The sequence below is a fragment of the Copadichromis virginalis genome, linkage group LG3, assembly GCF_057382275.1.
Source record: "Copadichromis virginalis isolate Kocher_CV1m ecotype Utaka linkage group LG3, C_Virginalis_male_GT1.1, whole genome shotgun sequence".
Taxonomy (NCBI): domain Eukaryota; kingdom Metazoa; phylum Chordata; class Actinopteri; order Cichliformes; family Cichlidae; genus Copadichromis; species Copadichromis virginalis.
Window position 1 is genome coordinate 47,793,209 of NC_140620.1, and position 25,097 is coordinate 47,818,305.

General features: G+C 40.4%; 1 protein-coding gene across 7 annotated transcripts in view; it reads right to left on the minus strand.

The window, feature by feature from the left end:
* The window catches only part of kcnip4a (potassium voltage-gated channel interacting protein 4a), a 165,674-nt gene that overhangs the window by 45,990 nt on the left and 94,587 nt on the right, over positions 1-25,097 (minus strand). Inside the window, exon 1 of one of the 7 annotated variants that reach the window (XM_085451446.1) lies at positions 24,007-24,503. The exons of 5 other annotated variants lie outside the window; for them this stretch is intronic. In XM_085451446.1, coding sequence (XP_085307572.1) covers positions 24,007-24,061 — 55 coding nt within the window. In that variant the 5' untranslated portion in view covers positions 24,062-24,503. Of the gene's footprint in view, positions 1-12,216; positions 12,332-24,006; positions 24,504-25,097 lie in introns of those variants that run through there. One more of the 7 variants, XM_085451443.1, reaches the window with a different exon arrangement.

Sequence of the window (25,097 nt, forward strand, 5' to 3'; positions counted from 1 at the left end):
AGTCAAACATGACTTATAAAAACACTAGTATAAGTATAGTATAGTATAGTTTTTTACTTAAGGCCTACAAGTAAAAAACTACATTTTCCGCAAAAATGACACAGATTTTTGCAAAGCTTTATGTGGAAGGAAACTGTGACCGAGGACAAGCTGATGGCATAAGATGTAAGTACAACTCCTCCGGTTTCATATGCAAAACAAATTATTGCGCTAGCTTACACGGTTCAGGTTCTACAGGGATTTAAAAATAGTTACGCAAAACGGAGTGTGCTGCTCTGACCGGCTTTAAAGGGTTAACAATAACAATGTATTGAATAATGACTTTAAAAAATAATATAAAATAGTGTGCAAATACTGATAACAGTGCAAATGTTTGCAATATAAGAAATAAATGAAAAATGTAAACATCTATGTTTAGTCAACTTTGCAGTGTTGCTCTGTGGTGCAGCTACTACATCGTAGCAAAGTTTACACACTGTCTACTTGATCCACGTCTAACTCCGCCAACCCATAATGTTTCCACACCACTGAAGTTTTTTTTTTTTACCTCTTTTCAACCAACGGCAGTCACTCTCCTCTCCAAATAACTTCTGCTTAGCTTTCCGAGCTTCCCTCGGGTCCTCTTAATTGTTGTGACGCGTGTTCGAAATGGAGAGCGGTGCGCTTGACTTACCACACGGAGCAGCGCGAGAGTAAAGCATGAGGGAGGGTCTAATAATTGGCTCAGTCATTTTTAATGATCGTTGAAAGCCCAGATCGTAATCGTGATTAAAATTCGATTAATTGAGCAGCCCTACCTATCCCCACTAAATGCATGTCTCTGGATGGTGGGAGGAAGCCGGAGTACCCGGAGGGAACCCACGCAAACACGGGGAGAACATGCAAACTCCACACAGAAAGACCCCGGCCTGATGGTGGAAATGAACTCAGGACCTTCTTGCTGTGCAGCAACAGTGCTAACCACCGTGCTGGATGAGTGATGAAAAATTAAATTGCTGTCAATCAGATGCTTTCCAGATAGTATGGTAAATGGTTCCATTGGGTTTTATTTTTTTTATCTGGGTACTGTATTACTGTAATGGCAGTGTGTTTGGAATCACTGTCATGCTGAAAAATGAGACCATTGCCAATCAGATGCATTCCAGATACTATTGCATGGTGATGGCTGAAATTGAGTTTCAACCCATAACAGAGCCCCCACTGTGTTTTACAGATGGCTGTACACACTCATTGCTATACCTCTGTGCTGACCTCCTCTGTACATACTGACAGTAGTTCAAACCAAACATTTCCAAATTCAATAGACTGCTCCATAAGGCCTGCTACCACTGATTTTCAGTCCATTTCTTCTGTAATCTAGCAAATTTCATCTTTTTCTCCCTGCTTTCCTCGGCCACCGTGAACAGTAGACGGAAGAGCTGATAGGCCAGATGTAACGCAATAAGCTTTGTGTTATTGCAGCAGGTGCTTTGCTGAGTTGTCTGTTATGTGCAGACACAACACTGGTCCATCCTTAGAGTTAGGTTTTTGTGTTTGAATGATACACAGGTCAGTGTCAACTGACTTAAAAAAGAAAGCCTGGAGAATTATTGCTTGACTTTAAAAACAAACAAAAAAACCAAGTTAGCTCCTTGGAAACAAAGTATAAAGCTCAAGACTTTAGCAGAGCAATGTATGTTTAATGACAAAGAGCATTTGAAAACTGTGCACATCTAAAGATGTCTCCTTTTTTCCCTCTGTTGAGCCACAGATGCCAGGGGATGTGTGTTTTTGAGAAAGACTATGGCAAAAAAACCCAACTATTATTTCCTGTGCTGTAGTTTGGCACAAAGGAGGTGTGCAATAATTTCTCTAAATCAGTTCACATTAAGTGCTTTTAATTTGGTAGTTTCTAGTTATTCCTTCTAATTTTTGAGAACCATACAAGAGACATGTGCCTGATGACAGCTTGCACCAACCAAATCCCCACATTCATCATTCCTTCACTGAGAGCTTTCACAAAGACCTTGTCCAACCTCTATAACCTTTGTTAGATAGCATCTTTGAAAAGAAAAAGCCTGAAATGTCAAGCTGCACTCAGGTCTGGAGATTTGCCATGTCCAAATTTCTTATCTGCGATCAGGCAAGACAAGTCTGAGTGACAAACATGCAGTCCTTTTTGTTCATTTGCCGCTGTAGACTGATGGACACTGATCTTGGAACAGATTACATATTTTTCTCACTCACTTGCTGCCCACACGTCTCGTCACTTTTCATGCTCAGTATTCATAAGGGGAGGATCTTATCACGTTTGGTCTGGGCAGAGTGGATACGAAGGACAGGATCGACAGTACAGGTCACTGAAAAAGTCTCGCGAGCTTAAAGTGTTTCCTGTGTACATGAAACTTATGCACCAGCCAAATGGACTAAAACTAAACAGTAGCCTATGTGAGGTTTTTTTCTTAAAAGATTTTACCCTTTTTTCCCCCGCACAGTCACTGCGTATGCATACCAAACAGGCCCCCAAGAACAAAATTCCCATTAAAAACTGGACACGTGTTATCTTTCTTAAGCACACGGTGAGCCTTGGTGAAAATACAAGACCAACAGCAGAGAAACTGGCTTCGATGTAACCGTCATCAATCAAAGCTACACCGATCGGTGGATGGGAAAAGAGGCGAAGATGAGATTGTCCCGCTGTTTACAGATCAGCTTAGAGAACAAGTGGATGATATAATTAGGTGACACCTGCAGTGATTTGCTCAGGCATGCAGAGCAGCGTTAGTGTTTGGGTTATGTGTTCCAAGACACATTAAAATCAGGCTGTCATATTTACAGAGGCAGCGCCTGTGAAAGGGTAGACAATTATGAGCCGTGAACCAGGGAAACCCTCAGTGAAGCAGCTTGTGCAATCAACCATGGAGTGCCGTGGGGTGACTGATATTGAGGACTTAGTTTGTAGAAAGCACACTCTGCAAGGTGCGTGCGCATGCATGCATTTATAGAAATTTGCAATATTTAACCCTTTCAACCTCTGCATACACATTGTAACTGTAGGGAAGACAAAAATGACTGTTTCAGACTATATATAGGAAGTGACAATTCATTCTGTCTACTGAGTATAATCCAGGACTCAAATAAATGTGTATTTATGTGATATTCAGCAAGAATTCAACAAGTCAGCAAGTGCATGAATAGTGTACAGAATTTCATGTTACAGTATTATGCAAAACTCTTGAGCCACCCCTCATTTCTTTATATTTTGCCTTCTTTTTTAGAGTGCTTGACCAATAGTTCTCCAGGCTCCAGGCCCTTCACTTGATCCAGCTGCAGGTCATTGAAGCCTTATTAGAAATTCTTTCAGTGGAGGCGTGGATGTCAAGAAGCCATTCTTAAGAAAGCAATACATGGAAAATTGCTGAGGTATGCCAGATTACACAAGAACTGGACTGAAAATCAGTGGGAACAGATCTTTGTTGTCAATGCATCAATAAGAGTTCAAGACAGAAGTACAGCAGTGAGTGTCTGCAGCCATCTGTAAAACACGGTGGAGACACTGTCGTGGTTTCTGGCTCTATTTCAGTCAGTGTTGTTGGACAAAATTGATGAAGTTTTGAATGTAGAAAAGTACCATAGATTTTGATCCACCATGCAATACTATCTGGAAAGTGCCTGATTGGCAACATCTTCATTTTTCAGCATGACGATTATTCCAAACACACTGCCAAGGCAGTAAAAGCATACCTGGTTAGAAAAACACACAATGGAACACTATCAGTCATGGATTGACCTCCCCAGACCCCGGACTTCAGCATTAGTGAGGCAGTGTGGGATCATCTTGACAGAAAAAAAGGCAGCCAACATCCAAAGAATCGCTTTGAGTGTCCTTCAAGAAGACTGGAGAACTATTCCTGAAGACTATCAAATCTCTTATCTAATAAAAGCTTGTCTTTATAGGAGAAAGAGTTAAAGAATCCACAAGAAACCTTGTATAGGAGGGTTCAGACAATGTTGTAGAATAGAGGTGGTCATACCAAAAATTGAATTTCAAGCTCATAAAAATTGAACAACTTTGTTTTAACTTACATATAGTATCTCCATTTTTTATTTGGAAATTTCAGTAAATCGATGCACCAATTTTCCGAGCAAGATATGAAGAAATGGGGGAGGGGGGGACAAAAGAGTTTTTGCACAATACTGTAAGCTCACATCTACCTAAAGGAAATGCAAGAAATGAATACTCTGGGATCTGATGCATTTCCTATGGGCTGTAGTTTGTTTTTTGATCTGGACCTTATTACTTGTTTTATGTCTTTTTGTAAATGTCAAGTTAAATTACTCAACAACTGATGTAATATGACTGTAGTAACATTGTTCTATTTTAGAGATGGTATGTTTGAGCTTTTTATTTAGAAAGAAATGCAGAGCTGCGATGTGGCGTGATGATGTGCACTGCTGTACTGAGCACTGTTACACATGCAGCACATGAACAAGAGAAACTGTCTTTATCATCATTCTGAGTTGTTGGGTGGTGGCAAAAATACATCTGTGTATGTGGAGACACCATCAATCTACCTTGTCTTTTTTTACTACTGCAGGTATGTGAGTCGGGCTTTTTGGTTATTTTCTGAAATATGGGTGTGTGTGGCCTCAGCGACATTCACAGGAAATGCGTTTTCCGCTACCAACTACATCTGCTGTGCTATGGCGATGCCTCATCATTCAAGGTTGGATGGCTAGTAAACACATACGCTCGTCCTCCCCCATTTCCCCACCTGAATCAGTTCTGTCCGGTCCAATTCACCAACTCTGAAAGTTACAAACATGCCCCAGGAAGCCCTTACTTTTAAAGGTAATGAGCCAATTCAGAAAGCAAACCTTACTTGTTATACGCTTTTGCATTTTAGTGGATTGCATGTTTCACCGTGTTTCCATGCAAAAAAACGAAAAAATGCTAATTCTATCCATAGCATGGTGTCAAATAAGGAAGAAAGGGAGAAAGACCTACAAATTGCTCAAATACTTGACCAACCAGATCATAAAGGATGCTGAAATTTAGCTCCAAGAAACAAAAGCACAATAAAAGAAAAGGCAACGTGTTGAGTGATGGGTCGGAAATTCCCTTTGGAGGCAATAAGCCTATAAATGAAAGACATTCATTTTCTCAACAAAACGGCAGCCATCTCTCTCTACAGCAGAACCACTAGATCTTTATCAAACTCCCAATTCATTCCACATGATTAGTTGTAGTGAAGGGAAAGGTCAAAGGTATTGTCTGCAGGTGGACAGTAATACAAAGATCCAGACAGCGTGCTACAGGAGATAACATTGAACTCCTCCTTTCTGTACCTCTGCAATATTAGCTCCTGCGCGGCTATCTGTTGGCTCACTGTGGACAACACGTGAGGCCAAAGAGCAGGACTCGAGTTGTCTTTGCACAGCCAGCCTGTCATCTGATTTATGATGCACCATCCTTTCAGCAGCAGCAAAGTGCCATTCAAGCTGAGCTTCGAGTGCAAAGGTCGATGGAGAACATGCATTAGCAGGAACAGTAAAAAGAGACCAAGGGTGGCATAAAATGGCAGACAGAATACAGGACGGCTGGAGCCACTGTCCAAAGGATGAGATATGACGAGCACAGTTCAGCAGAAAGAAAAAGATGCTGAGAGGAAATCGATATAGAAGGCTGTTCCTAAAAGGAATCATCAACGTGGGTATAAATTTATTTAGCAGGATGTGGAAAAGTGATGAGTAGTGCATGAGCTATTGTGTCAAAGCACTGCAAATACTAAACTTTCTGGGTTATAGAGAGCACGCATTGTGTTGAAGCTAAATCAAATATTTATAGTACTGCTGAGTTTGCTACTCAAACAGACACTGATTTGATGGATCGTATCAAAGCAAAAACACGTGAACCCAGTTTATCTGCAAGACAGAATGAGGAGACTGAGCTACTGAATTTCAGGTTAATGCTTTTATTTCCTCCTCTTCTTTCAGTCGTGTAAACTTAACTGGCTGACACTCCGGGACTAATTCCCGTGTTTGCTTCAAAGTGTAACTTCATTCACCTGTAATTAGAAATAAACTCTGATAAATGAGTCCCAATAAATCTCATATCCTGCGTTGTGAGTTCGGTAGAGACAACTCTGGCTAGGGATGCTTAAAACCATCTTTGCACTGCTGCATGCTGCAGGGCATGCATGCTTTATCATATTCCTGATTCTCCAATTAGGAAAAAACAAATACAAACAATTTACTTTTGCCCTGAAAGCCAGGATAAAATAATTATGCCATAAAGTATCTAATGAAAAAAATATCTGTATTAAATAAACATATCCACTTAATATTCCAAGCAAGGGGATCTCCTGAGGCGAAGTTTGGTTGAGGTGTTAATAATCTCGCACTGCTAAATATTCTGGTATTCAATACAGCTTCATTTCTAGTTAATTGTGTCGAGACATCCCCTGCCATAACAGTATTAAATGTGAGGAAATAATTTATGAAAGCTGTTTGGTCCACAGATCAGATATCATTTAGCAGCGGAGCATCCAGTAGAATAATGTTTTATCGAACCCAGAGATACACTTACAGATCAAAAAAATGTTCATCGTGCATAGCGAGTGATTTAATATCACGGGCGAACATGAACCGGAGTTCATTGCTGAAGAATTTCCTGATAACAGTGGGCTGTCACAGTGGCACAACAATAAATAGCACCACAAGCAGGTACTGCGTTATATTAGGAGGTGGTAAAATTATGTGAGAATGCACAAACTGAGAAAACTGCCACAACAACAACATGAAAGTGCAGTTAGTCTGCATTTTTCATGAGCTTATTCGTCATTTCTGGGAATAAAAAGGCTAAATAAGCAACAAGACCACTATATCTGCTATATTTTGGTAAAACCATAATCCGAGTTAGCACTATAATCTTGTTACAGTATACTGCAACCAAATTTTTCTTAACTTGCTTTAATTTCCTATTATAAAATAATTGTGCCAATCTGTTAGCGAAATGGCTTGTGTGTATTAGGGAATAAAACTTGATTTAGCTTTAACATTTATCATGAGGCTTTTATCAATGCCTGAAGGCAAGCATGTAATGATTGCACTGAATATAATCCCCTTCATACAGTTCTACACTGTGCACAGTCCACTATAATTTATTAACATTTCAGTGTGATAATGAGCTTTTCCTCATGTTATTGTTGGAATCAATTCATAATTTTACAAAACATGAGCATAAACTCGGACTATTTCCCACAACGTCTCCCTCTCCTTACCCCAAACCCCTGCAGATGGCTGCCCCTCCATAATCCTGGTCCTGCTGGAGGTTTCTTCCTGTTAAAAGGGAGTTTTTCCTTCCTCCCGTTGCCAATTGCTTGCTCATAGGGAGTAGTCTGATTGTTGACGTTATGCATCTGTTATTAACGGGTCGTTATCTTACAATGTAAAGCACTTTGAGGCAACTGTTGTTGTGATTTGACGCTATATACAAACAATTGAATTGAATCAACCAAAAGCAAAACCCAAACACGGAACAAACAGATATAAACATTCAAACACAAATGTGTGAAAGGAGGAGCTAGGGTGGAGGTGGGTTGCAAAGAGGCTTGCAGATGCACAATGAGATTTACCAACTGGATGAGTAAAGGTTCCATGTTCTAAAACGTCTACGTAAAAGGAAGGAGAGGTGATTTCTAAATGTTCTGCATGCTCCAAAAAGGCTTAACTCTACTTTTCCTTAATATGTGAACAGGTTCCAAAACCAAAGACCAAGCTTAAGGCTTTTAGTTGGAAAAAGTAGATTTTCAAGAGGAACATGAGATTATACTTTGTTTCCTCATGGAGGCCATACAGATTCCAGCACTTAGAAGCATTTGTTTCTACATACAGCTCAGCTCCAAAAAAAGCTTAAACCTCATCTTCCCTTTTACAAATGTGCCTGCAGGATGATCCCCAAAACAAATGAAAGCATCATACGTTCATGATTTTCCGAATCAATCATTAGTAGCTCTCTCATTGCAGAGATTGATGGCAGAGTAAAACTGAAGCCTGTGGAATCATCCCTAACAGAGTTTAATTCAGCAGAAAGACACAAGACACAACAATATTTCTCTCATACCTGTCTGAGGCTCTGGGCTATTATCCAAAATTATAATAAATTGCAGATTTTTTAATATTCCTCCACTGAATAATATAGGACTAGATTTGTGAAAAATATGTCGAGAAAGTAAGATGAAGGAAATAAGGAGCACATTACTCATGCTATGAAGGGGACTAAATGTTTTTTTAAAAAGAGAGAGAAATCTTACATATTCCACTTTATTTAATGTGCTCTATACAAACATGAGCCTCCCTTTGCTTTGTGCCCACATTTTAAAAGTTAATAACTGTCACATCCACATGTGCTGTTCTAACAATATTTAAATCCTTTGTATTTTGTTTAAAACTCACACTGTAGTGTGCTACTTTAGGTTTTACATTTGGTTTCAATTTGAGTTTAAGTGCCCTCCTGGTGTTTCATTTTCTATCTACAGAGCTTTATTACTGCACCCACTTACTACATTACTAGCATTTATATGGTTGCGCTGCACTTTGTTAGGTTGGTGTGCAAGTGCAAGATAAGACAATTTATGTTCTTCTTACCAATTACTGCCCATTAAATCACACAGCTGGAACTGCTGGAAAACGGAATCCGCCTGATAGATACTGGTTTGTTTTTACTAGAGAACCTGGCTTTGCCTCTAGCTCCCAATCCTGGACTCATTAGTACTGAGTGGTGAGGCTGACTGTAAACTCTGGTTCCCTCTGGTGGCACATCTGCTAAACATGCACGTCAAAGAGAACATTTTTTACATAGGTTCAACTGTAAAACCACATTAAAAATGTGAGCTTATCGCAGAGAACAGTTATGGGCTTTTTAATGGACTGGAACTACTCACAGTGGTGTAAACATACAAATAATGTACAATAATAACTGTTCTCTGTGTTTATTATGTTGACAGATTCTCTGGTACACAAAACCATTGTAATAAAAGCTACACAATGTAATAAAAAACACACATAAACAAAACACATTATATCTAAAAGCCGTGTCATGGCAGCTTGAATGCCAGTGATTAAGCATCTTTATGTATTTTTTTCCCCAAACACAGTACTGTGTTCGTTCGACTCCAAGAAATCATGTTTTATAATGCAGCCAAGCACATCAGAGCACTTGCTTAGCAAATATTATTAGGATGCAAATACATGTCCTCTCCATTCACTATAGACCAGAGTAGTTTCCTCTGTAGATAGATAGATAGATAAGATAGATGAGATAGATGAGATAGATAAGATAGATAGGATAGATAGGATAGATAGATAGCATTAATAAATAACATGTGCACTTTTGTTCTTCTTTTAGCTGCTGCCTTCAGGGGTCGCTACAGCGCCTATCTGCACCATTCACCATCTCTAGCATCCTCCTCTGTCACACCAACCCTCTCCATGTCCTCCTTCACTACATCCCTGTGGTCTTCCTCTTTTCCTCATAACTGGCAGCTCTGTCTTCAACATCCTTTGAGCAGTATACCCACTATCCCTCCTCTGTACATGTCCAAACTAACTCAGTCTTGCCTCTCGAACTTTGTCTCCAAACTGCTCAACCTGAGCTGTTCCTCTGATGAACTCGTTCCAAATCCTGTCAATGAAAACCTTAACATCTTCAGCTCTGCTTCCGTCTTTCTGTTTGTGCCGCTGTCTCCAAATCATACATCATACATCTTTCTGTCTCTTACGCATCATCGGTTGCTCTGGATGGTTGATGCCAGGTATTTAAACTTACCTACCTTCACCAGCCCTTCCTGTCTCCCTCTTATTCACACATGTATTCTCTCTTGCTTCAATAAACAACATGTACACTGTAAATCTTATAATCTTGGGACACAGTCTGCCAACCCAGCAGGTGAGACCTGTGGCATGAGGGGTGCACTGTGTTCAATGAAGGTGAGAGCATACATTATTCCATCCAACACATGAAAATAATTTGTCCTCCTGAAGTCTAAGAGTCTAATTTACACACGGTAATGGCTATGGCAGCATGTACTGGCAGTGTGTTTACAGAGTCACAGCTGATGAAAGCCACACCTTCAGCAGCAGCCATGTAAATGGCTGCCCTTGTCAGCTGTCACGTCCCACTGCACTGGTGACACACCGCTGTCACTCACTGTCACACCACTGAAGAGAGGCACAGACACTGAAAAGAGCCATTTGGGTCTGGCTGTGTTGCGAGTCTATTTTTATCCAAAAACCATCAAGTGGGAGAGTGCCACAGAGTAATAATCAGCTCTACAAATTCCTGATATATTTCCTGGTTTATTGTTGGCTTGGTTTTGGAGAGAGCATGTCAAGTTAAAAAAAAATCAAGTCCTTTGTTTTGGTTGGACCTTTGAAAAGGCACTCATACGGGACACTTCTTTGCTTTTATGACAATAATTTTCATAGCAGACTTTTAGTAGAGGGTGTATGGAATCATCCGATTTCAAAGTGCTTTAATTTAGCAGCTGTTGAAGGGTAACGATTGAAACATGTTAGAAAGAGCAGCTTACACATAAGTAGCATTACAAGAGCAGCAGCTGCAGTAAGCGTGGACACAAAAATATGGGATGAGTTTGACTATCTACCTGCTGGTTTTAAAGTTATTTTAAAGTCATATCCCTGAATTTGATTTTTGGTGACATAAATCATCTCCACGTTTCTTTAACAAACCTAAAAATACATTCTTTCTTCTGATTGGTTGAGTTCAGTATCGACCACAAACAAACTGCATGGGACATAAATGGGATTTTCTCACAGTCCCACGTGTGAATGTGACTGTTGCTGTTGGCGTGCTTCAACCGGGTGTTCGTGTCATGAAAAACATGGAGGGAACATTAAAAGTACAAGTGGAACGAGCAAGTGCTTTTAATTTTGAATTGTCAAACGTTGGCAAACATTGGTCCAACACTGGCAACCGACTGCTTTTATCCTGGCTGGTCTGAAGATGTTTGCCTTTCGCAGCCATAAGGCAAACAGCTTGGCAGCCTGTACAGTAAGTGGAGCTCATAAACAACAGGTGGTCTTCTGTGCCGGAGAGACCCAGCTCCTCAATATTAGATTCACACTTTGGTGGGAAAGATTCAGCATGGCACCTTGACAAATCTCCAGTGGGCGAGGGTTCAATCATTGTTCCCTCCTAAGCCAGGAGAAAGCGAACACCAAAAACAAAATGAATCATGAAGCAAAGGCATCTTTGAGAGTAGCCGCAACCAACAAGAAAAATTCAGATGAATATAAATCACTGCTTTTCTACTTCAGTACCTGAATTAGTGAAAACCTTTCATCCTTAAAATGACAAAGAACAGGATTTCATCTGGATTTGAACCCTTTACGTTTCCAGCTAATGAGAGAAAAGCAAATGTCACTGTGGCAGTTTAAAGCCCCAACTATAAATTCCAGGTTCTCAGCACCAGAATGAAATCCAGTCCTCATCATCATCATCTCTCTCTCTGTCTCTCTCTCTCTCTCATTTGGATAAATAAGTTAAACGACCCACAGATGATGCAGGCTTTCACGCCCAATTAAATTTAATTTCAATTTAATAAACAAACCATCAAAGTGGAGGCGCAAATGTCAAGAACCCACAAAGACTACCGGGTGTAAAATGAAATCCTAAAATTACACTGAGACGCAATGAAAAGGAATACAGTCAAATTATAATATTTGGATGTGTGTGATGTGTGAGTCATCACGACTGTTAAACCAATTAGCGGCAAAGTCAGGTGACTCAGAGAGATGCAACATATTCAATTAAAATAGCTTGAAGGGCGGACGCAGAGGCTGTCGAGGACTTCCGTTTGACGAGCAACAGACAACAAAGTTGACCTTATAAAGTCCACAGAGCACAATCACACAGCGAGGAGACAGTAACATCCATCTGAGCCTCTAATGCTCACACTCAGCCTGTAGCATTAGGTCTATTTTCAAGACATTTGCAAAAGGAGTCAGACTTGTATTGTATATTGCTCAGTGTCCACTATCACACGTTTTAACCATCAAAACACAAACATGTCAACATTTTTAAAATCTATGTAAGAGGACCTCCACTGTTGCACAGCAGGTAGTCTTACTGTAATAAACTACACTCTGCTTTTACAAACTTTCAGCAACAAGTGGTTGAATGCCAGGACAGAAATGATTTAGCTGTTCCCTTACCATCATAGCCAGATTCCAACAAACCAAACTGCTCCAGCACCTTAACGAACAGGACCACAACTACGAGCACGGCGATCATTTCCAGTCCCTCCAAGTTCATAGTCAACATGTCGGACAGGTCATAGGGTGCCCATGGCCAACGATGCAGAGCTCAGTGTTCAGCACTGTCAGCAGGCCATTTAACTCCACTTAAGAGCCCTGCATCTCTGGCTCTGATGAGAAACCGGCACAAGTCAGGGAGGGAGGAAGGGGGAGAAGAAGCACGTGGAAAAGAAAGGGGGGGGTAGAGTGGCAACGCTAAAGATGAGGGGGCGTGAGGAAATGGAAAAAGAGGCAAGGAGGGAAGGGCGAGGAGAAGGGATGAACCTGATCGTTGTGACAAAGATAAATAACAGACAGAAGGGTAAAAGAATGAGGAGAGACGGTGAGCCACCAGTTGCTGTGGGATGTGAAGCACTGATTACGTTTAGGTGTGCTCACATTTTTATACACTTTTTCTTGCTAATGCACGAGAGACAATCGTTACCTGTCAACATAATCCTAATTTTACACACAAACACGATGGATGGCTAATTTAATCATTAACACTCATTTCTATAAGCTTCAACAATAGACTACATACAAAAAAGGTAGGTTGCTTTGCTCTGTTCTGTTTTGAAGGCTCAACTATTTACCAGCTAATGCTAGCTAGCATTATCAGGCTGCAACCGTCAACTGTGGTTGTGTTGCACAGACAAATATCAATACTAGTGCAGACCTTGTAAAAGGTTCCAGTAACACAAGTCAAGAAGTCTCAAATCACTGACTTCAGTGTCTCTGCAGACAGTGACACTGTCACTGACACCCAGTCAAAGTGGCCATAACCTAATTCTCACAGTTTGAAATGTTGGGTTACAAAGGAGATTAACCCTGCATGTAATTTCTCACACAGAGTCGCCCGATTGTTGGGGTTTCGCTCCATTATTGTAGTGTCTTTACTTAAAACACTATGAGGTGACCATTGTTGTGATTTGGCACCATATAAATAAAACTGAATTTAATTAAAAATTTAGAGTTTTTGTGGATTAGTTACTGTTAGTTACTTTCATGCTCTTGTTTTTTTTTTTTTTTTACAAGTCTCTTTAACATGTTTCCCAGCCATCCCCAGTGTTTCCCCTCATGCAGAGTTGATTTGTATATTTGTGTGTGTAATACTTTCATTTGTCTATTACTTCCTGTTTTGGCAGTCATCTGTTTCCTGTGTCTTGTATTTACTCATTATTCTCATTGGTTTCACTTGCTTCTTGTTACCCTTCTGTGCCCAGTCCCCTGATTAAACCGTTGTGTAAACCATAAATAGTTCTTTGTCTCTGTGGTTGTGTACCTGCCACATGTGTTTGCTCTCGTCGTGTGCCTCTGGCTATAGTTTGCTTTTCCATTTTGGACTTTGTTTTTCGCTTTGCCCTTTGGATTTCATGTTTTCCTTTATGGACTTTTGCAACAGCCTAATTAAACGTCTTGCCTTTTGTATAACCCCGCCTGCCTTTCGAGTCTGTGTTTTGGGTCCTCGACTTTTACACAGTCTGCATAATCTGCAGATTGTGACAGAAGGTCTTGACCTTTCTTAAATGCCACTTACGAAAAAGATAGCATGATAGAACGATGAACACGGCCACAGTGTGCTTCGCTTTCTAACCCATGCTGCAATCATTTATGCGACTGTCTTTAATAGACAAAACTTTTCTATAAGTATCGAATTTGCGCGATTTTACTCTTTTTTCCCTTTCCCTGAACAAATTAATTCAGTAGTTTAATAATTAATTATAAAGGACTATCCAAAACACCTGTGTAAATTAGAGGTGATATCAGGCTTAATCAAGGCATTGACAAATCAAAAATACTTGCCACAATCGAGTGAAATGTGATACTGACAAGCTCAACTAATCAAAAGCAGGAAAACCAGGTTCAAAACTCAAAATCAGCTTAACCCAGAGTGATTGTCTGAAAATCATGGGAAATCGCTCTAGTGATTGTCTTGACAGAAGAAGACTGCAAATCACTCAAGTGATGATGTGAAAATGTTTTCCGTCTTTTCTTTTTTTCAAACTCTGTTAAGGAACTAATAGCATCGTTGATTGAGGCGAGACACCAGAGAAAGTTGGCAGGAGGACTGATGAGTGTAAAATGTCAGCTCGTGAAAAAAACAACAAAAAAAACAACATGTGTCTGACCTCCCCGTCACCTAGACTTTAAATAAAGAGCAAAACTATAAGGGACGGATGATAAGCGAGAGGTCAGGGAGAAAGACAACACTGCAGATGAGAGGGCTTTGAGGTTTCTGACTGCGGTCAGCAGTCAATGAGGTCAGAGTAAAGTAATCATCTGGTGTCTCCTGATTCTCTCAGTTCATAGTTGTTGATATTGTTTGTATCGTTTCCCTATTTATCAATATACGATATTACTTATTAATCCAGAAAACAGCCCAATTCCTTCACTAACGGTGAGTGAATTCCACAATTCATAGTGTGACCTGAATGTGTTTTTAAAATAGGTCATGCAAACTTAGGGCATCAAGCTGCTAAAAACTGATGAAAGGAGCAAGCAGCTTCTGTCAGATTTTCAAGATGAGCCAAAAAGTGAAATAGTTCTTTCCATTCAGAGCAATAGTCACAACTGCCTGGTGCAGAACCGCAGAAATATGATCCTGCCTAGGCACTTTTTGCATGTTTAATTAGGAAAAAAAGTGACATGGTAGTTTATAATTAAAAGCTGCTCCAGAGATAAGGTCCCTTACACACCCTCTCATGGATGGGAGTGATCATTTCCACATTTAATCTTCGCAGCCCGTTGGCTCAAATGAATTGTTAGGACGCTGTTTTGCCATGGAAACAACCGCTCTCTGCTGCGCATGCTATTGGGCAGCTCGTTTATCCCACTATCACTTACTTTCCTTTATTTGTGGCAGCTGGGTAAGAGCCAAATATAGCTCCCAGGTCTTGTGTGTTTGTGTGTGCAACTGTGGTAACTGTGTAGCTCTCAGAGAACAGGGGCTGTAAAGGTGAAAAGAAGGTGTGACAGAAGCCTCAGTGACAAAAGCTGTACCCCGACATGAAGAAAAAGAAAGTGTTTTAATCTGGAATTCAATAAGATTTTGCTCCTTTTTTTGTTCTTTCAAATACTAATATCAGACCACAACCTAATCGCAAAGATTATGCCTCCACTTCTCAGCATCTCAGCTCTCCAATCACCTCAAAAACGTTGCTCAGGGTGTAATCAAGGCCCTCGGCTAATGGTAATGAAAATAATCAAGGTCTGTGCGTGTCATCAGCACACAGTGTGCGGGATCAATCAGTGTATGATTGGTGATGAAGGTAATTGCCACTGCAGAGGATTGTGCTGTGTTGGACGGAGCATGCACTGTACTGTAGGGGGCAGAGGGCGTCTGCAGCACCTGCAAACTGACAAAACCGCTACAGGAGAAATACACGGAGCATCACATGAGCAGTGCATCAGTCTAAAGCCATAAAAAGGCAGTGAGCCGTACCCGCTGGGAATTGTGATAATTATAATTACAACATTACACAAACAGGGAAAAATGATTTAGTGCTGATATTTGAAAACAAAGCTGAATTCCTTTATGCCTGCGCAGATTCTTCCTGGAAAACAGTCACATGTTATTATTAAAGGAATACTGATTCTATTTTAGTTTATTCCTGGTGTCGATCAATCTTGACATGTCTCATGTGTGAAAATACCAACACATAGGAAATCTTGGGCGTAACAAATAGATATTGATGACTTTTGAATAAAATATATTACACTCCTTAATATAGTGCCATACTGCAATATATACACTCCCTAGACACTTTGTTCTTGCTAATACCCGATTGGACCTCCTTTTGCTTTCAGAACTAGCTTAATTTTTCATGGCACACATTCAACAAGGTGTTGGAAACATTCCTGGAAGATTTTGGTCCACATTGACACGATAGCATCACACAGTTGATGCAGATTTATTGGCTTCACCTCCATGATGTGAATCTCTTGTTCCTCCACATTCCAAAGGAGCCCTATTGGACTGAGATCTGGCGACCAGAGATGGGCAGTAATGCGTAATCCAATTACTTTTTTCAAGTAACGAGTAAAGTAAGGGATTACTATTGCAAAAACGGTAATTAGATTGCCGTTACTTTCCCGTAGGAACGCTGCGTTACTGCGTTACTAAAACCGTGATTTTTTGCAAGAATGTCTCACGACAGTGACGTAAGCGAGTGCGCCGTTCGTGACAACAGCTGTGTGCAGATCAACAGTGGATCACATATCGAGTGCGGTGAGAGTATGAGTGTGCAGCGTTTAAAGCGTGGAAGTACTGACCTTACTTTGAGTTTGATTCCATAAAAAGTGACAAAAACATTAGCGTCCGTTGTGCGTGGGAAGAAAACTTCTTTTTACAGCGAAAAAAACCCCTAAACTTCCAAGCAAGCACCGAGTGCGCAACGATGTAATGGGAAACTCACAGAGAAACTCGCGGATTCTTCAACTGACCGCGGCACACCTGCACCAGGGTAAACCTCCGCCTACCCTACTCCTGCTTTACAGGTGAAAATAGAGCAAAAGCACCGCTGAGTCTTTGACTTTATTTATTTTCTGCTGTATTTTACTTGCATCTATTTGAAAGACTGAGTGTAAACACACAAGAAAAATTATTTTATGTGCTGGAATGTGCAGAAAATAGGTTTAAATGTTAAACTAATTTATTCCAGTCAGAATGTTGCATATAATTAAATTTTTGCTTGATGCATAAAGTTAAAAGATTAAAACTAATAAAACAAGTTTTAAAAAGAGACTTTTCCATTTGATTACATTTTGTATGATGGATTATGTAGAAAAAGTAGAATTGGGCTGACAGATCTATCGCTTTATCACCTCTTCAGGTTGTAAATCGTGTTTTTAAAAAAGTAACTAAGTAATTAATTACTTTTGAAAATAAGTAATCAGTAAAGTAACGGGATTACTTTTTTGGGGAAGTAATCAGTAATTAGTTACTGATTACTTTTTTCAAGTAACTTGACCAACACTGCTGGCGACTGTGGAGGCCGCTTGAGCACAACTCATTTGAGCTCATGTTCACGAAACCAGTTTGAGATGATATGAACTTTGTGACATGGCACGCTATCCTGCTGTTAACAGCTATCAGAATGAGGTTATATAGGCCTGGTCATAGTCAGCAATAGTACTCAGGTAGCTGTGGGATTTAAATATGCTTAGTTGGAGTCAAAGTGTGCCAAGAAAATTTCCCCCACACCATTACACCGCCATCAACCTGAATCTTTGATACAAGTCAGGATGGACACATGTGCTCATGCTGTTTACACCTCATTGTGACCCTGCTATTCAAATGTCACAGCAGAAAATCAATACTCATCAGACCAGATTCTTTTATCTTGTATTGTCCAATTATGGTGAGCCTATGTGAAATAAAGCCTTGGTTTCCTGTTAATAGCTAACAGGAGTGGCACTCAGCGTGGTGTCCTGCTGCTGTAGCCATCTGCTTCAAGCCTAGATGTATTGTGTGTTCAGAGATGCTCTTCTGCAGTGGTTGTTTGATTTACTAATTTCTTCTCTGAAGTTTCTAATAATCAAAGGCAAATCTATGAGCACAACGTAGTGCAGATATATCTGAAGAACAAAACAAACTCAACCATTCTGCTTGTGCACATTTGCTCAGCAAGACATTAGGCATTCAAATAGTCTATTTAAGCTAATGTGATCACAACTGTGATCAGTGGACCTGCAGGTATAGCCCCCCTCTTAACATAAATCCAGTGGGGGGAAGAAACGTGCTTTCCTTACGTTAAATTAAGTTAAAATTGAATTCCCATCTGCAGACAAAGCAGAGCGCTGCAACATGGCATTAAAACAAATTAATGTCTTCCATTTGTTTGGAAAAATTACACAAGAAGGCCCCAGTGGCCTGTAACCTTCAAAGAATATGGTTAATTGCAAACTGATGTGATTTGGATCCCAATAATGAGATGGGTTGTGCAGTCAAAGTTGTAGTTGAAGACATTTTCTTTCTCATGTGTTTCAAAAGAACACAGTCAAATCAAAGGTCTCTTTTTTTGTTTTGTTCTGCCAATATTACTGGAAAATCAGGCACTTTTATTCTGGACAGGTCTGAAATGATCAATGAAGCTAATATATAATAAGACATATCAGTATCATCTACCTGAACTGCTTCAACACATGCTTAAAATTGATTTGTTTGTGCTCAGCGCTGTTTAGATTTGCACTATTGAGCAAGCAGAACTTGGCAGAAGATAAGTTGCCTATATCTGCTGGCATTTTCACTACTTTGAGGTTTTAGCCAATGGCAATCTGACAGGGCCACATTTTAACATTCTGAATCATCACTGAGCTTCTGTTTTTTCCCTCTTCCATCTTACTGCAAGAAGCTTGTTTGTTTGGACCTGCTGCCATCAGGTGGAAGAAGCAAGAATCAGCCGGTCAAAGCCCATTAAAGTGGTAACAAAGCAAAGCACAACGAGGCTTTTCCTCCAGACACTGTCATTGCCTCTATATAATTTTAACATGCCCCAAAGAGGATTTGGGCCTTTCCCTAAAATAAAATCAACAGGATGGCAATAAAAATATTTGTAATAAAATTTTCCAATGGTATTTCATTTATTCTACTTATGAAACTGTGCTTTCTCATGCAGCCAGCCCCGCAGCAGGCCCATTTTGAGCCAGGAAAAACCCTGTTGCAGCCACTGGCTCTGAAATCATCTCTCATATTGTGAATTTTAATGCTTGATAGTCTATTGCCAAAAAAGGGCATGGCACTGTATTTTGTGGCAAGTCATGCTTTTCTCTTCACCATCATGGGGACCTGTGATGAATCTGAATACTTGTAAATGCAAAATGCCGTTTTTCATAAATGAAACAGACACAGTCACATCTCTAACTATACTTCAACATTTTGGCTTTGGATCATTGCCTCTCTGTCGTCTTATCCTACCTTTCAACAAACAGTACAAAGTGTTATGCATTATTATGGCGACAAATTAAGTATTGATCAAACCAGCGCTGCACCCAGGAGTGACAGCAAGCACCTGCGGTTGCTCTACAGATGTCAGTAGGAACTGCCGTTGTCCCACTGCTAGCCACGTCACTCCGCATTCAGGCTAAGCCTATTTTCCTGCACCTGCTGAGCTCCTCCGAGCAGGAAGCTATTCATTAATCCAGTTCTAAGTGAACCCTCTTAATACTGGTCACCATGCCCTGTGGGAACCGAGTGATTAATATCAGCGAACAAACTGCTGCACCGAGTACCACGCCACGGCAGGAAACGCAAAACAAGCTCGCAGCCCAAAGCCCACCGGTGTGGCTTCACTTTTCAATTTAAATGCTAATTTAGCGAGCAGCAAAACCAATACTGTATAATGACGGGGTGACTTTGAAAAGGACTGAGATTACGCGCTGCTGATAACATAAGAAAGAAAAGAGAAATCCAAAGGGAACTAGAGACTCCATAGGTGACCCTCCTCCTCATTTACTCCTGCAAGAGTAGCTGAGGGTACATTTGCATATCAGAGAATATGGATAGCTCTGTCTTTTACATGCCACATGGCTTAATGAGAAGCAGTGCCACTTTTCAGATATCATTCTGAGATAATCTTCCCAGGGAGACGGTATAGATTCATCCAAAAAGTGCAGGCTAGGCCTTACTTCATAAAGATGTTAACAAAGGGAATGTCAAGTCTTTTCTGAAGGTCTGCTTTTCACTCAGAATAATTCACAGAGACAATACATTCCAGAACTACATATTAACTGACTCCTTAGGGGATGTCTCATTAGCTTTCACTTAGTACTGTGATACTCATCAATGGACTAAAGAACCATGTGCATACCGAATGTTCTCTCTATTCTCTGTCACATTGTGACATCACCCAGCACTTCTGAACACGACGAGCAGCTCTGTGAAAAATGGTGCATGTGGCAGATGGGTTGGAAAAAAAAGATAATGAGATTCACTCAAAGTGCTTTTGGCACACAGTCCATTTTACAGTGATTTGCCTTTGACTCAGAGACTCTATGAATACAGTAAAAACAGTTCCCGCAGGTCTTTTTGAGACGGAGGAAGACAGGCACTGCTCAGATATGACTTTAATTAAACCAATTTCCAAACTGGTGCTCGAGCTAATAGAGTTTAGTTTAAATATGTTTCTTTGTTGCCAGTGTGCTCAGCAGAACCTGAAGGATTGGTTAAACACAAAGTTACAGTTTACAAGAAAAAAATAAAAGAAATAAAAATGTGTTTTTCCTATAATCATACGGGGCTGTGAGCAAACATGGTGATCGGTGGCACGGCTGCCCCTTAAAATGACATCTGCTGTCCCTGTGGTCGGCCAAAGTAGCCACTCAGTTCTGTAAACACCAGAAGGCCTGGGAGGAGAGGGGGCCAGCGACAAGAAGGATACTGGATATCTCTGTCGCCCTTTGTGTAAATGTCACAGGAAAGTACGAGAACATGAACCATCACTTGTTAGTTTAGACTGCGTGGTGCTATTAGTCCACAAAAAACAGAACGAAAAAAAATCAGACTGCTAGTTCAGGATGTTTTGAACAAATTTCAGTGCGGTAGCTTGAGTCCATTTGAAGGGCTCTACCTCTGAGTGTACCTAGCTACTCCTACACAAACTCTACTCGCAGAGGCTCCCAACAACAGAAACAGGCGAGGGATTTAAATGACATCGAACACAAGGCCAAACACATCAGCGAACAACACCATAATGAGACTGGAACGTCTATTATCTTTGAAACATTTCAAACACTGTGGGGAGATTCAAAAGTGGTCCAGGTGCATGTTTGAAAAGGAGCTGGAGGCCAGACTACTTCCTGTGACTACTTACTGGACCATCAGCTCTTATCATGCCGATGAGTGGAGCTATGAAAATTAATGGAAAATACTAAAGTGGGTAGTGTAATAGCACCGAGGTCTCTCGGACAGAGCATCTTTTTTATGTTGTCTTTATATAAAGACCTTCTATGGTATGAATCAGTATGTTGCATGATTTGAGGAAACAGAAATGTCAGCAGTGGAACTGGTTTCAGCTGGATTTGCAGAATAAACAAAGGGTTTAAAAGGGTTTGCTTTGTTCGATTATGTAAGAGCCGTAGTTTTGTTTTTCACTTTCTTTCTGAAGGAGGCATCCATTATTCTTTTCTCTTTTTTCAGTTTGCTGATCAACAACTGAAAGTCCACAGAACAGAACAGCAGCAAATATTAAGGATGCACATTTGTGAAACTCTGGATACCAGTATTTAAAATTAAAATCTGCTCAGTGCCAATACTGATTTTGTTTTTCCAGGTTTTGGTTGAAATTTGTTTCTTAGTTTCTCAACATTTGGTGTGACATACAGTACTAGTAAAGTATTGGCTGCTAACAATGGTAAATGACATCTTATTTATACATCATGCTGATGTAACGATACTAATGTATTGCTATACTGTTGTACATCTACCAAATATTCGTTTTCCAGAAGCAAAACAAATTATTCTATTAGAATACAAATACTAATCACTTGATAAACTAATTAAGAGATCAATACACAACTTCCCAGAACATTTAAGCATGTTAGAAAGGACCTGTCAAGCTTCCTCGCATAAATAACAGTTAGATTTTTTAAAAAAAAACTTCTGATGAATATTTTTTATTTTTTAATAAAAGAAAATAGCCTGAAGAAGAAGTGTGTGTTAAGCAGCATGTTCATATACTCCAACTAATTCTGACAATAAGGACAGTTAACAGGCTGCTCTTCAAGGTTCATTGTTGTAAAAGATGCCGCTACAGTCTGAGAGGCTAATGCCGAAATGCTTTGAATTTGCAATTTTCCTAATGGCCAGAAGGGGGGGTTCCTTCTCTGGCTGCAAAAAGATCTGCTCACTTGATCCATAACTTCAGTAGAATTCCTGATAAGTGTCTCAGTCGCTAGTTTCTTTTTCAATATGACATGATGTTAATTTTAAAATTTACAGCCCCAATTTGAGTCTAAACCGATGACGGCACGTGTGTGGTACGTGATGGTATGGTATGTATATGAACAGGTTAACTGTGAATCATAGATTGTTACAAAATGAGTAGGTTTGTGTAACTACATTGCAGCACAAACATTTCTGTGTCTTACAGATGGATCGCCAACTGATGAGGACGTGTTAAGAGATTCACTGACTGAATAGCCAAGGACATGAATTGGATGATTTCCAGTGCTCAGGCCTGACCGGTGACCAGCTGTCAACCTCACATACAATATATAATTATGTACCAGTCTGTTTTACGCACATGCACAGCGGGGCAGGCTAATACTCGCACCCAGACTCACTGCCACACGTTAGCAGCTGTTCGCTGTGAGTGAGGACAAGTGTTTTTAAAAGTAAACCACAAGGAGACCACCATGAAAAAGTATTTAGCAACAAACCTAAGGAGAAACTTAAACAACATTTACCAAGCTGAACATTTTAAAGACACTAATAAAGGAAAAGCGGATAACGCTAAAGCTAGCAAGAGCACAGAGCTAGCCACGAGCTAGCAAGCTCAGTATTAGCAAACAATCAAAGAACGCACAAGGAAAATTGTGGAAAAGGTGAATTTATAAACAGTTATAATCTTGGAAAATCAATTACGATCAGAAAAGGTCAGTATCATCTGTTAAATCTGAAATCAGTGCATCTGTATTTGCAACCAACCTAGGAAGTTAATTTGTAAGCAGTTAACTGCTCAGTTAGCCAATTAGAACCGATTTTACCAACACAGCAAGCTAAGAGTGTGAAAACCCATTTAACTGCTGTCTGACACCATGAATCCACTCTTTCATAATAATTTTATATTCTACGTTTATCATCACAGTCTACTAACAACCATCATCGACAGGCACAGCAGTCTATTTTGAAAAATCTCAGCTCTGTGTTAATTTCCAAAAGCTATAAACACTGTATACATGTACAGCAAGCATATGGCACAATATATGCAAGAAATCTCCTGCAAGATTGTGTGTATCTGGATCCCATGTTCTCCTTTCTAGGTCTCTATAAAATGTGCTTACAGAGCACACTCTGTGATCTATTGCTTGAGAGAGTTACATAGAGCCCCTCATTCATTTTGCTTTCAAGCCCTCCAACAATACCCAAGTGAAATATGACTTTCTATACTTTACATGTCATCCATTCTGTCTCTCTCCCACTACACCACTAAATATAACCTCTGTCAGTTATTGTCCACTGGCCACCCACTGAATATTTCATTGTTCTTTAATAAAGACTGGACTTCCTTTTGTTTTGTTACAGTGACAAGCTGTGACAGTGACGCTGATCAGCACATTATTGGAGGGATACGACGTTGTAACATAAGCTTGTGCGACTGCGTTGGCAGGGAGTCGCATGTGGCATGCTGTGTGTGTGTGTGTGTGTGTGTGTGTGGGTGTGTGTGGGTGTGTCTGTGTGCTGTCACGGTAAAATCAATACCGGGTGAAAAGCAAATGAAAAACTCGAGCAAGTTTGTGGAGTTCAGCCTCAAACGTTTACTGAAATGCGGCGAATTTCGAGTCAATTTCATGGACTGCTGGTGTGGCACCGTGAATTCATTTGAGATTAAAAGGAAAACACAAGATTAACAGGAAACTTCCACAACACACACACACATATGCACAAACACACACCATCTGTATGAAATACATCATACAGTGAAAGAGTAATCATTACTTTACTGGTTGGGCAATTAGTTTCGTTATTTACAGATCTTCAGTCTTGCGTACCTGTCTTGCGTCTTTGTTTTGGCTGAAGAGAGAAGATGACCATTAAAGCTCCCATGATGCCCTCTAGACTTTCTCGCTTAGTGATCTAGAAGTCCTGCTAGATTTCGCACACTTTCCCTCCCACAACTGGGTCGGCTTGAGAGTGAAAACGGAGGGAAAAAAATCCAGTGATATGCTGGGATCCTCACATTAGGAGAAAATAAAGTAAAATCTGGTCTCCGGTCCAAACTTCTCCTTTATATTCACCGTGTTAGGTGGGCTGTACGTAGAGCAGAGTGGGAGTAAAACATGCGTGCCTCTGTTGAGTTTTGAATTTTGACGCGCACGCTCTGCAGACCCCCTCCCTCCTCTAGTGTTCCCACTATGAAGTGAGAGCTTGCTGGCTGATCTCTGCACTGCAAAAGCTACTTTGTACCACTTGAGCACCTAGATTAATTGAGCGCTATGAGAGAAAGGCAGAAGCATGCTGTGGAGAGTGTTTGCCGCCGCTCTTTTCAACAGACCTTTCCTCACACGGGGAGGGTAAAGCTGGAGGGAGGCGAGAGAGCTCATACTGTAGATAGCCATTTTTCCTCGCTAGCTGCCTTTTAACTACATCTCCTGCTGGGAATGGGAGGAGAAAACCACGCTGTGTCCACGGCAGTAAGTTAGAGCTGATCTCTCAGGCTGGTGGCTGGTGTAAATATTTAAATTATGTGCAACGTTGCTTGTGCATAATTTAAAGTCTTCTCGTTGCAAATGCTGACACCCATTTTATAGATTAATGACAGAGCAGTTTTAATGTAACGTAGCCCAACTACTACAACCGAGGTATAGCAGAAAACTCTCTTTTATGAGAGATAACAGCATGGTATGTATATAAGAATGGTTTCTGATGCAATACTGATTCAGTACTCATAACACTGAATAAAGTCTCCTACTTCCATGCCTTTATCCACCCTGAAAAATAAAGTAATTGCCTCTTCAGCACTGATCCTGCACCCGCTTACGTGGCAGAGTCAGGCTGACTTCGTGGCAGATCTTCAGGATTACGGAGACGGTCAACAGGTCAGAAAAACGCTGAGGCCCACATCTCTTTTATTCTCATCCTT